General features: G+C 37.6%; 1 protein-coding gene across 1 annotated transcript in view; it reads right to left on the reverse strand.

The window, feature by feature from the left end:
• Positions 1-3351: 3351 nt before the first annotated feature.
• The window catches only part of PROS1 (protein S), a 58841-nt gene continuing 47820 nt past the window's right edge, over positions 3352-14372 (reverse strand). Inside the window, exons 12-15 of the mRNA XM_004439925.3 lie at positions 12918-13086; positions 9142-9290; positions 6932-7157; positions 3352-3836 (exon numbers count right to left, since the gene is read on the reverse strand). Coding sequence (XP_004439982.1) covers positions 3676-3836; positions 6932-7157; positions 9142-9290; positions 12918-13086 — 705 coding nt within the window. The 3' untranslated portion in view covers positions 3352-3675. The remainder of the gene's footprint in view (positions 3837-6931; positions 7158-9141; positions 9291-12917; positions 13087-14372) is intronic.

Raw genomic sequence — 14372 nt, forward strand, 5'->3', positions numbered from 1 at the left:
CGAATGCAAACCCTAACCCTAACCCGAATCCAAATCCTAACCCAAACCCCAGCCTGAACCCTAACCCGAACCCAAACCCCAACCCTAACTCTAACTTGATCCCTTTTGAATCCTAACCGGAACCCAAACTCAGAACCCTAACCCTAACTCAAACCCCTAACCCTACCCCTGAAACCCTAACTCTAACCCTAACCCCAACCCGAACCCGAGCCCGAACCCAGACCCGCCCTCACCTTCACCCTCACCCTCATGGTAACCCTAACCCCCTGACCCTGACCCTGACCCTCACTCTTAACCCTTAACCGTTAATCTTAAACCTAAACCTAACCCTACCCTCACCCCCAACCCCACCCTCACCTTCACCCTCACCGACCCCTAATAATGTTAGATTCTTCCTATGTCAGTTAAATATCAGCCCAGTTACTCTTCTCTTCAAATACATTGGAAGGATAATCAGATGTACTGAGTTGTTTTTCCATCTGGAGACTAGTCACAGAATGAGATTTCAGATCCACCAGTTTAAACTTAAGCAGGAAAGAAGCTTTCTCACTAGTAAACTGCAACTTTTACGGTGTTATTTCCCTCTAGAATTGGCGTTCCTTCTTCAGAGGGCTTGTTGTGGGAATTAGGTCAGCAGAAATGAGTCTGTAGGTTCCCAGGACGCTATTCTTATTCACAAAGTAATTTCTATGGCACGGCTGGGCGGAAGCATGGCAGAAATAGTTGACTGTGGCTCAGGAAATGCCTCTCAGCCTCAATTGTCTGCTACTTGTCCCAAATCTCCCCGTGCTCAGTCCCCTTTATTTCTGACCCCCTTAGCTTCACATGGTTCTATCTTTTCACAGTGTCCATCCTATTTGGTAATCTGGCCCTGCATTGTTTATTTTATATTAATATGTACCAAAAACCTCACAGGATGCTGACCCATGTCACTGCCCCTCACTTTCACGCTCTGCAAACTTGAACACAAGGAGCCACAGGCTGGGACGGGACCCATCACTGGATGAACCTCTGCCCAGTGCCTCTTCCACAGGAGAAGATCCAATTTTCAATATGAGTGCTCTATGAAAGCTTGAAGCCTGGCATAGCAAGCAACCCATGTGCAGGATCACTGTCAAACCAGTCTCACCTGTAAGACACAAACTCCAACACAGGAGCAACTGTTAAGTTTTACTGCTTCAGTCTCTTAGGACAGCCTAAAAGCACCTGTTTGTCACTCCAGAACACAGGAGGCTGAGGTCGACCACCTTGTCCTGTAGCTTCCTGCTCGTTTGGGCTGGCAGACAGTTCACCACCTTCGTCTCCACATGCACAGAGTTGGTGCTCGATGAACATTTGTTGCTGAATGACTCAGAAATTTATCACACTTGTTCCCAGAGGCTCTAGGGACCCTGTCTTCTCCCAAACCCATATTGGTAATAGCAATATCAAGAAATGTGAAGTGAAATCATTTCAAATATCCCAGTCTTCTTCTGTACTGACCATAGAGATTAAAAGCCTAAGGGATTTCCAGAAAAAAAAAAGGCAATTATTAAACAAACATACAAAGAAAGTCCTCTATCCAGCAGTAATACCAGTTCCAGAATGAAAAGAAAATTGGAAATACTTTCTAAAACTCACATGTGGGGACTGAGACTGGAATTACAATTTCAGATAGGATAACTGAGGTGAACAACTCTGTTCTCACAAATGAACCATTATTTTTACTGATCCATAACCCATTTCTGCAAATGGTAAGTTCTGGGGGACTCTGTGATGACCATCACTTGGATTTTTTCATGACCCAAAGGTCAGATAACACCTCCAAATATCCTACTTGGCATTCACGAAACCACTGTTCTCAATCAACTCTTTAAGAGTAGGAATCTGTGTTTCTTGGCCAAGATCAAAATCAAAGATCAGATGAAAGATTCTCAGCCACAGGTCTAGACCACCTCTCTATAAGCCAATGTAGGCACATCTCCAAGACAAGTAAAACGTATAAATGAGTCTCTGAGCCTCTGCAAAGATCACTGCATGTTGGACAGTTTCTGTTTCTGATGGGAAATGTGGAATTGATCCCTACAGCTGTCTGTGTATGTGGGTACAATTAAATGAGAATCGGAGAACTCCTCCCCAAAGAAAATTTGTTTTTCCATTACTTCTTTTTTCTTTTTGTACACTTTCAGTTTTTCTACTTCCTAGCTTTTTTACACCAACATAATTATCAACAGTTGCTTGCTGAAATTCATCACCCACAATACATGGTGGCAACTGGGAGAGAAATTACATCCAGTAGGATGATCTAGCACAATTTCTGGCATGTGACCCACACTCAAAACATGAGTATTCACTCACTACTAATATTCAATAATTTTGCTTTTCTTCACTTTCTGAGGTCCAGTCTATAAGTCAACCATAACTATTGATCAAATATTTGAGCTTCCTCTGTCTTTCAACTAAAAAACTACTGTGCTGCATGAAGTTACATGTATATTATATAATTGCATATTCTATTCAAAGAGTTGATAGAATATAGATATTATTCACATAAATACCAATTTATTATGTTTTACATGATATAAAAAATCTATAGTGAAAGAAAAGTTTATTTTCTAAAACCATCAGTAGAACATCTGATCCATACCTAGTGTGAATGCAGCTTTGGGAGTAATAAAACTGCCTCCGGAGATGCCTCACCAGCAAGCACGTGGCAACCTCCCCTCTTTACTTCACAGATGACACAGTATTAACTATGGCCCTCTGTGGTTATCCCTTCATTAAAATCTGTTCTAGTTTTCACAGTTACTCTCGTCCTTCAACAATCACATTCTGGCAGCTTACTCTGGTAATTAAAGTTGGATTCAAGGAAAACTATGAACTTCCATAATATTCATTCTTTCGTTCATTCTTTCCATCATTAGGTCTGCCTTTTCTCAGGTAGAGCTTATGTGACCCACATAGCCAGATGTCAGGAATGTACCCATCCCAGGTTTCCACACCCATTCCAACACAACCGGGCATCTCATCCTCACCAAATCCAGTTACTAACCAGCAAGATTCACGTGCTGCTCTCATAAAAATCTGTCCCACTTGTTTTCTAATTCAGTAAAGCCACTGGTTCAAAGGTGAAGCCAGGTGAAAGAAAGATGAAGTCAGAGCTGGTTCCCCTGAGGAACTGTTTTGGAGTAAAGCTTTAAAGCCTTCCACTCAATTCATACTTAATAGGCTACTCTCTCTTCTGCTGCCTTCACCAGGAAAAAACAAAAACAAATGAAGTAGTAGCTGCTATGAGCAGTAGTATTTAGTCACATGCACTTTTCTTTGGGTTTACTTTCTTGTCTTCCCAGAAAAATAGATATTTAAACACTATTTCTTGATGATAAAATTAAATTTTATTTTTAAAAACATAAAAATGAACAGAGGTCATTTGTAGCAAAAGATTCAAATTAAAAATCTTTGTGTGTTTCATTATTTAATTTCTAGACAGCAACAGAGGTAAGAATTTTTTAATGCTATTTATATCACAAGAGAATCTTGTTTTCTTGAAAAAAGACCTTTTTAAAATTCCAGGAAGGTCAATGTACCACTTAATAATCAAGGTCTGAACATTGCAGGTAAAACCCTTCAGCTATTACTGAAACGTAAGTAAAATTACACACAGGAAAAAGATATTATCAGCAGAGAAAAGATGCCTTAAGAACCCTTTGTGTTTTTCAAAACTGACGGACACGAGTGAGCTCTGATGTCATTGTGTTTGGAAACGGCTTCATCCAGATCCAACTGTGCACCGTTAACGCTCACCTCCATGCAGCCGCTGTAAAAGGCATTCACCGGAGTGGCGCTGAATGGAACGTCTGTAAGTACAGAATATTGAAGTTTTAGCCCAAGACTTGCAGCATGTCAACAGCTTACAGTTAGAGGAATTTTTCGGACTTCCCATTTCCAACAAAATTTTAATCTTAAAGGAAAAGTTAATAATGTAATTCTATCGAATAAATTTACATTGTGACTCCTATGCATATAAACTATTGTGCTTGGCATTGAATTCAGCATGAGTTCCTCTGATTTCATGAACACAGTCAGTTCCATCCAAATCTAAGATAAATAAAAAAGTAGAAAACAGCATATTCTTACTTGTGATGTTCTAATTTATTATTTTCTCTTTAAATTTGAGCAACAGTTTAAGCATTGTTAAATCATTTTTTCTACTCCAAATTATAGCTACTTGGGAATCTTTTTATTTATTTATTTATTTTGCTGAGGAAGATTAACCCTGAGCTAACATCTGTGCCAGTCTTCCTCTGCTTTATATGTGGGTCTCTGCCACAGCATGGCTGATGAGCGGTGTAAGTCCACAGCAAAGATCTAAACCCACAAACCCGGGCCGCTGAAGTGGAGTGCGCCAAACTTTCACTGCTACACCCCGGGGCCGGCCGCTCAGGAATCTTTCAAAATGTCATGATGCATATATCTCTTTTATTATTGCTGGAATAAAAACATATTTCTATACTTTCCAAAGAAATAGCTTCTTGCTGAGCATACAGTGGCAAGCCATGACAGGAAATTCACTTTTATGTAACGTTTGGTGTTCTAAAAAAAGAATTTCCCTGGTGCTTCAGTGAACGGTTTAGGGCCTTTGGGCCTTTCGACACTATCACCCTCTTTATCAAACTCAACACTTAGGTAACACCCTTGAATCCTAAGAACTACAGTTCATCTTAAAAACATCCCTCTCTCTACCTGCTTCCTCCTTTTTTGGCCTCTCCTCTTAGCGAATTTCAATTCCCCATGGACATTTTTCAGCATTTACTCTTCTTCTTTAGAACCTTATGCAAAAATATATATACTTCAAATTTTCCACCTTTAACTTTCCAAGACAGTGAATAAAGTCCATACTTTTCTATGTGCTCATAGCATTTTTTAAGAAACCTTTTCAAGTTGATCTGAGCATCATAGATTATGCCACTACTATAAAAATCCTGAGAACCATCAATTTCCCCTGATTTTTAATTCATAACATGCAATTGAACATGCCTATTTTGCATATCAATTAATAATTTACCCATCTCATAGTTTACACTCTTAACATTTCAATTTTCAGTTCCCCTCAATTTTTCCTCACTCTTTTTCTAAACACATCTTGCCTGAAGTCAGTCCTCAGTGCTGTTGCCAAAGTCCTGGAACCACTGAAATTTGGGTAGTTTTACTTCTTTTGAACTCTTTCATTGTTTGTTTTATTTCCTAAAATTGCATTCAACTAACTTGTGAATAAGTTAGTAGGTGGACTTCATTAGAGAATTCATTCATTTGAACTGTACTTATATTTCCTAATAATTAACCATGCTCCCTTAACTCTATCATCTATCTATCTATCATTTATATCTAAAATTTAGAGCCTATTTACTCCTATATTTCCCAAAAACCAAGATAAAATTTCCATATATGGGAAATTAAGATCCTGAGCAGTTACAGTGATATAGTTAAGGTTACTAGAAGTCCAGACATCAAACTTAGAATTCTCACGATGAGAATAATTTGCAAATGGTATTTGAAAATACTTCTAAAAAACTTTCTGCCTCAATTTTTTTTGCCATTTAGAGTAAAATGTTGATGCCAACTTCATATTTTCCAATATTAAGTTAAAGATGAACCTGCTTTTTCTCCAGTTTTTCCCATCTTGGTAAATGCAATCTCCACCCACACAACTGCTTGTGCCAGATACCTACGAGATCCCTATACCTGCCTGTCAATCATTAAGTCTTATTAATTTTGTTTCTCACATACATCCCCAATCTATTCACTGTACACCATCTCCACTGCCATCACCCTAGTCCAGCAGCCTCCTCACTTCCTCATCTGTAAAATGGGGGTAATAATAATACTTATCTCACAGGACTCTTTTGAAAATCGAGCTGATACATTTGAAGCACTCTGAACAATGCCCAGACTGTTTATTACACACCAGTTGATGGTAGTATAGTTGTTGCATAGCAGTAGAGGAGAAGCAGTATCTTACTGCTTCTCCACGTGGTCTATTTTAGTAGCCCCCAACTCACTTCACTCACTTTTGTCTCCACCTGTCCATCTCCGTCCATTATGCAGGGGGGATTTTTAAAACTATAATATTGGTATACCACTTCCTTATCTAAAACTCTTTAATAATTCTTGTGGCTCTTATAATAAGACTCAGGACCCTAAACCAGGTCTACAACCCCCTCTCTCAGTTCCCAGCCTCATCCTGCACTGCCATCTGCCTGCTCAACATGCTCTCACCATAATGATCTTCTATATGGTCCTCAATGTGTGAACCCTTCCCATCCTGCCCACACATGGACCATTTTACTTGAGTACTGACTCCAATCCCCACCCCATCACTTGGTTAACTTTATTTAATCCTTCTAACATCAGATTTATATCTTAGTCTTTTCCTCAGAGAGCTTGTTCCTGGCTCCCACAAACAGATCATGTCCCCAGTTTCAGGCTCTAAGAGCAACCCATATTTTCCTTCATAGAAGATATCACACTCAGTTGTTTAGTGTCTGCCTATGTTACTAGACTGTAAAAGCCTCACAGCAGGGATCACATCTGCTGGTTTATTACTGTGTCTCTAGTGACTGGGACAAAGGGTCTTAATAAATATTGGGTGAATGATGGATGAATTGGGGAATAGATATTGAACTCACAAGACTATTGTGAGGATGAAATGAAATAATAAATCCTTTCTGGCTAGAGTGCTCAAATGCAGCAAAACTTAGTTTCAGTTCATCATTAAAAAAATTAAACAAAAATGTACCAATGAAATGTCAGTACAAGTCCCCAGGAAAAGAATAATGGATATTGGAATTTTGTCTTCCTTTCTGATGCCCTTTTACTAAAATTACATACTGAAAATACCATCAATTTGATTAAAAACATACTTTTTCAAACTGAAGAGAAAGTAAGCAGATACCTGGAAGGCCACCCACGTAAGTGGCCACTGTTCCTTTCATTGCTTTGTCCAGGATGGCAAGTTGTCCTAGGAGGTCTTCAGAGTAGACGACGTCTTTTCTAAGTGGAGTCGACAGCTCCAGGTTGTTTCTGCTGACTCTAAACTCCAGGTGGGATTGCTGGCTGGAACACAGACTTAGGGCCTCTACCCGAGATATTACCATATTCTCAACAGATACCAAGATATCCTGAAGAACAGAGCAAAGACTCAGTATAAGCAAGTACTAATGGTAATGCCATTAAGAGTGACTTTTGAGTTTTTGAAATTCAAAAAGTGAATTTCAGTGAGGAAAAAGAAAAGGTATGATAGAGCCTCCAAGTTTAAATGAAAAATTACTAATTATTAAAATAATCGTAATTTTAGAATATACATTAGTTTTACAAACTCGAGGTCTAGCTGAGATGTAAATGTGTAAAGGCTTCTGAAAACTCAGTAAACCAACAGCTGTTTTACCAACAATGAGAACCTAAAGTAGTATCTTCAGCATTATTTTTCTGTTTATGAGGCTTCCTAACTTCAAAACTTATACATGAAAAAGGAAGGAGCTGAATTACTCTTTATCAGGGAGGAGATGTGAAAATTTAAAGTGCTTTAGTAAACACACACCAGCAGGACTGAAGGGGTTTTTTGTGCCATACAAGCAATCCTGTAGACTTGGGACAAAGCAAGTGAAGAAGCCTGGAGAGAAAAACCAGGGTTTGCAGGCAGTAAGTTACAGAGTACTTACCAGAAGGTTCTCAAAAGAGAAAATGTATTCATTTTGCTGAACTTTTCAAACTGCTGATACACAAAATTACTTAACTTGTTGAGAGTGATCTATGCTTATAGCTTATATGTGTTAGAGGAAATGTAAAAGTAAGAGATAAAATAAAATCTAAACTAGGGGGATGGGGGTTGTGAGGTGGTAGAAAGACAGTCTGAAGTGCCAACTTAGGACTCCAAGGTACTGATGTTATGCGAAGTCTATACGTGGCAAATATGGGTTGTTTGAGGAAATCTGTTACTGTGTTATACATGTCCATATTCCTGAACTCACTATAAGTCCTAAAGATAGTCAGCTGAGAAAATGTTCCAGAATGATCAACAGTATGTGGAATAATGTTATGAAACATTGTACACAGATCTTGAGAAGGCAATCTGACAAGCAAAAGAGAGAAGTCACAGTAACAAACACAGAAAAGATAAAATAAATATCAAAGACATGGTATGTGTTAAAGTCCTCTACCATATGAACATAGTGCTGAAGATAGGATTTCCATTTTGTTTAAAAAAAGACAAACAAGCAAACAACAAGCTGAAATCCAAATGTAGGAATCTTCTGTGGTGGATTGGGGATAAAAACTCGGCAGGATCTTTTTAGGTTGCTTGTGTTTAACCACCAGAAGCTCCCCACAATCATCCTGTAAATTGCAAACAGCACCCTTTTTATTACTGCAGGCATTATTCAATTATATGTCTCTTTCCAAAAGCTACAGAGAGCATCCAAGCCAACCTTGGCACAAACACAACCTTCTTGCTGTAACTTGTTGGAATCCACTGCAGATGACACATGGACAGAACTCCTAGCCTCTATCAGAAGGCTGAATAACACAGATCTTCTGATAATTCTCATATTTCCTTTCATCCAAGAGTTTTTCCTGTTTTTCCTCCTAATTTCAAATCAGAATTGCCAGCAAGAAGCCAAGTGGACTGGTTTTAGTTTTCTCTAGTCTTTCCTAATTTACTCATGGGAAAAAAGATTAAGAGTGCTAGAAAGCAGAAAGCGTTATAATTAGGCACTGAATATCTGAGAGTGGATTGTAATCAGACTCACTTCGATTTCGTTAGTACAGACTAACTCCCAAGATACCTCAAGGATTCTAAATAAGGGCGGATCTCCACATACTCTGGGAAGGCTCAAAGCAGCCTGTGTTTGAGTCCGCCTAATCTTAGCTACAGATGCAATAGGCTTTTCAATTTCTCCCCTTTACTTCATGGTTCAGACCTTGGAAATAAGCCAGGAGAAAAGTCATAATAATGGACTTTTATGGAGTCCTTAATGATGTGCTGGAGATTGTGCCAAATACTTTACATAAGTTATTTAATCTTAGAGGTAAATAACTGCTAATATATCCATTTTACAGATTAAAAAACAAGCAAAAAAGGATTATAAAGGTTTAGACTAAAGTTACCTGAAGGTTTTCAGAGGTGGAGTCCACCAAGGACAAAGCAAAGGGCACTGTGTCACCAGAAACCAAGGCGAACATAACACCAGTGTCCATGGATGGGCGAATATTCAAGGACACGTTTACTTGCCAGCCCTCAGCATCAGATATATTATCTGTTTAAACAACAGAACAGAAGCAGGATCAATGTACTCCTCAAGTGCACCCCAGGAGGAATTATTACAATCTTATTAATACTCAAGCCATTGAGTAAGCCATTTTTGTGTAAAACTAAAGATTCTAGTTCTCCTTTCTCAATGATCTATATAAACTAGGCAAAACAAAACAAAAGAAAAATTTTTTAAATGCAGACAAGAAACACATAAATGGAGCCCCATCTTTCTGTTCTTCTTCCTAAAATAGAATTCAGGATTGTGGGGTTAAGGATTATTATGAATTTTCCCTGTTTTCTCATTAACAGGTCTTCCTTCTACCTTGCATATTCACAATGCTTAAATCTCAGAGTGGTCCTATTTTAAAGTACACATTTAGAAGCAAGTTCAACAAATTTATTTTAATATTTCTGAGGGAAAATTTGGGTATAGCTACCAGCACCAGCCCACAACCCCTCATCCGTAAAGGGGTGAGGTTAGAGCAGTGGGAAGGAAAAGCACAATTTATACACATGGGGGGAGCTGGATAGTGTGATGGTAGAGAAACACTCTGAAGTCAACAGTTAACTTTGAAATTCCAGTAGGAGCTCTTCTTCTGTGAGTCCCCTCACAACACTTAACATCCTCTGTCCTGATTACTAGGCTAACTATCTGCTCCACTAGCATGCAGCTCTGCATGTCTCTACTACCATTGCCCACAGTAGTCACTCAAGGAATATTTGTTTAATTAATGTGTTTCTAAAATAGTTTGATTCCTAAAAATCTGAATGAAGTCTTCCTCATTTAATATGAAGTAATATATAACAATAGCCCAGATACCACTCAGAGGCATTGAAAGGGTGAATGTGAATGGAGAAAATAATTTTCCTTTGACAAGATGTTCTTCCATTTAGCCACATCTAAGCTATTACATTTTTCATTACAATCCTCTAATTCCCAACCAAGAGAAAAAAAAAGAATATACACATATATATATATATATAATCATCTTGAAATAAGTAAATTTACTACAAGATATTGACAAACTCAAACTAAAATGAACACACAAATGTAAAGAAATTACAATATAACATTAAATATTAATTAAAAGTAGATCACTTTCAAGTTATCCATGAAATAACTAATTACTTATGAAAGTATTTTTTTCAGATACAATATAACTGATTTTCATTTTCTTTTAAGAGATTTTTTTCCTTTGAACAAATTATTATGGGCCTAGTTTTTTCCTATATTCAGTCACCAACCCAATTAAAACATTTTTAAAAAATCCTCCATATACAGAATATAGCTGAAGTTAAAGACATTGTATTAATTTATGTTGGGAAAACAAAAAGTACTAGTGTAAGATTATTCCTTAAAACTGTAGTAGTACCTTTCTAGGCTGCAAATAAACACATTTGAAATATAATTTTTTCTTAAAGCAGAGATATCAGATAACATAAAATTTATAATACAAAGTGTTAGTAGCTCAAATAATGAACTCCTAGAACAGAAAAAGATAAAGAACCCAATAAAATAATTAAGATATACAAATAGCTAATAAATATATGCAGAGATACTCGACTTTAGTAGAAATTGGGATAATATTTAAAACTACAAGATTTAATTTTTCAAACCTCAGACTGGAAACAAATCTCAAGCATAAACTTTCTTATTCTGCTGGTAGAAACATACATTGACAAAACATCTTTGGGAGAGAATCTGATCAAACAGTAGGAATTATACATTTGTATAACCTTTGATGGATAATCTAAGATTTTCTCCTACAGAGTTAATCACATAAGGGTTGAAGGATGCATGTCAAAGGACATCGAGGAAGTACTATTTATAAAGGTAAAAACCTGGGCTCAGTCTGGCAAGATTTTGTGTCCAGCTTAGACCATAGAAGACTGAAAAGAGCACTGCTCCCACCGTCACAACAACAACAGAAGACCAAGTATCTACATAATCACAACTTTTCTTCAACTATCAAATAACTGAGGTTGCAGAGCAACTAACTAACTAGAAACCTAAAGAAAGACAGGTGCTTCCAAGGAGAGAAGGAGAGTACTCTCTTACCCAAGACAGACACCATACACCATACAATTTGGTAAGAAGAATTTAGGTAAAAATTTTAACAAATCGCTGAAGTCCAAGTGGGGGCTGGTGTGAGAGTATAGAAGCCCTGGGAACTGCAGACTCGTGGGAAATTAGTACCCATTCACAGGATATTCCTCACAGACCTTACTGGGTGCTCAGTAGAAAAACTGGGGGCAGAAAAAGAGACCAGAGAAAGCTTTCCTCCTAGCGCAGGCCCGGGTGAGAGCAGCAGCAACCTGCAGGAAAGGCACAAAGTCCCACCCAGATCCTTCTCTGTCTCCTCCATGCAACAAAAGCCTTAAAGCATTGAGGAAAAGACAACAAACCTTCTCGCAATTAGAACACATGTGAAGACCCACTGCACCTGTAGATTAGAGAAAGGAAACAAGGAAAAACAAAACAAACAATAAAAAAAAAAAACCATTTACCATGGAGAAGGAGTAGAAAACTATCTTGGGTCCTGATCATTAGATATCTCCCCTACACTGGTGGCGGGGAGGGGACGACAAAAAGTCCACACCCCTGAGACCCAGGGATACAACACCTGCCTAAGACTGAATCTGCACAAGAACATTAGAGAATGAATGCTCCCCTGACCCCCAGACCCCTCTACCACACTAGCAAATGTCAAGGAACAAGTAAGAGTACCCTTCTGGGGTGAGGCAAGACCTTGGAGAGACATTTTCTTGAATACCTAAAGGTATTCATAAAAGAAATACCTAAAGCAGAGGATGGATCAGCTACTAAGAAAAATCCTCTGCAAACCAGCCACCACCCTAAGCACAAGGTAATATTGAAGGAATGTGAAGGGTAGTCATGGAAACAAGAAAACCTAAGCAGCTCAACTCTTGACTAGATTGATTCAACCCCCTTCATTAAGGGCCTAGCAAAAGCAGAGGTATGCTCATCTCCAGACATAAATACTATTTATCTCCATCTCTACTGTTCTACATAAGATGCCCCTCTTTAAATCAAAAATTATGCAATACAGAAAGAGACAAGGAAAAACAACATATAGTCAAGAGACAAAGCAATCAACACGACCAGACTTAGATGTGTCACAGAAGTTGGAACTATCAGACAGGGAATTTAAAATAATTATGATTAACAAGTTGAAGGCTCAGGTGGAAAAGATGGACAACATGTATGAACAGATGCGAAATTTCAACAGAGAGGTCAACATTTTAAGAAAGGATCAAATGGAAATGCTAGAAATGAAGATGAATCCTTTTGATGCATTAGTCAGTAGACTCAGTACAACTGAGAAATTGGTGAACCTTACAATAGGTCAGTCTAATTTGCCTAAAATTAATCAGTTTGTGTCAATAATCTTTAAATACTAACATATTATTTGGTGTATTCAACAAACTTTCCCCCCTAATATACTGGAAAAATTTTATAAAAAAGTTATTTAACAGTACAAATATGCCTAACACTATGCTGGCACATAGTAAGAATTCAGTAATGTTTACTGAAGGAATTATTGCTGTTTGTCAACGAATAAATTTAGCCATTAATGAAAAAAGAGAGATAAAATGGAAAATCACTTACTATAATTGATGCTAAATTCAGCAACTCCAGAACCAGGAAAGTAAGAACCCTTCTCCACAGTGACAAGACAATGCTTATTTTGCTTTTCTTGAATAATTTCCTTTACTCCCGAAGCTCCTTGATTCATCAAATTCCAGCCTCGTATACATCCATCCAGACGAGGGTTAATCTAACATATTAAAATATAAGTCAAGGAGTGCATTTTAAACTTAAACAAGTCAGACTCATAAGTGGCTTAACGGATTATAGCTGTGGGTTTTCAGTGAGAGGGAAAACATTTTCTTTGATGACATTTTAAAATATTTAAAATATTTTGAATTTTATCTAAATTTTCTTCAAGGTGTCCTTCAGATGGACAGTCTTTTTCAGTAAAAGTTAGCTTATGCCATCACAGACCTCCACTGGGCTCCTAATGGTTTTTTAACACCTCAAGCCCCATGTTCCTCTCCCATATCACCCAGGGGTTAACTTTTCTGCTCTCAAGTTCCATATATGCTTCTACTGTGGCCCTGGGCTCTAAGCTGCTTCCTGTTTTCCTTTCATTGCATTTACAACATAGGTTTGTTTTGCCATCAGACACTAAGTCTCTTCAGGAACCAAAGTGTTTGCATTCTTTAGTCTCCAGCAAAGAATCCAGCCAGACTCAAGACATGTAGTAGCCATTTCATAAATAGTTGATTCTTTTTGAATAATTTATTTTACTTTTAAAATGTCTTGATTTATCAATTTCAAAGGATAAGTGTATTCACTCTGACGTGGGTTAACTTGAATTCAGGTTTTATATCACAGAAATATTTTAGAAGTTAAAGTAACTGTGAATCACCATGAGTGAAAGATGGGTATAAAATGGTAAATATTTAAGTAAAAGCAGCAAGTGTAATTGGCAGGCCCATGACTTCAAAAGAAATTTTTAAAACTCTTCAAGTATAGTGATTAGTCTCCTTCATGAAACCTACTCCACAGTGATTAGACAAACATCATGTTCAGAAAGTCGTCTATTGTATCTAACTTCAATCTACGACAGGCTGCGGTTATACTCCCAGCAAAGGTTGTTTTTAAGTTCCACCTTATGTGCTACTCTTATCTCCTAAATTTAAGTCCTAAAACAGACCTAAGAAAGTTTCTGACTGGCTTCTACAAAATAATGCATTTTTGGACTTAATTATACGTATTTATATGTGTAATGGCTGAGTATGAACTATTATGATGTTAACATTGATTTGTTGCTTGAGAATTTAAAAAATCTACTTCTCAAGCAAGTAATGTTGGGGATTTAAAGGGGCTCAAAAACACTACATTCATTTTCTCATTTCCTTAATATAATTTCAAGCGTCACTCATGGTATTTTTCCATGCCCAATACAACTTGTCACAGTTGGTATATTCAACAAAATAACTTCTTTTGACTTTCAGAAAAACACATCTTCAAATCTATTCCAGACGGAAGGAATTCATC

Source organism: Ceratotherium simum, chromosome 15 (genome assembly GCF_057802395.1).
Source record: "Ceratotherium simum simum isolate JZ-2026a chromosome 15, ASM5780239v1, whole genome shotgun sequence".
NCBI lineage: Eukaryota > Metazoa > Chordata > Mammalia > Perissodactyla > Rhinocerotidae > Ceratotherium > Ceratotherium simum.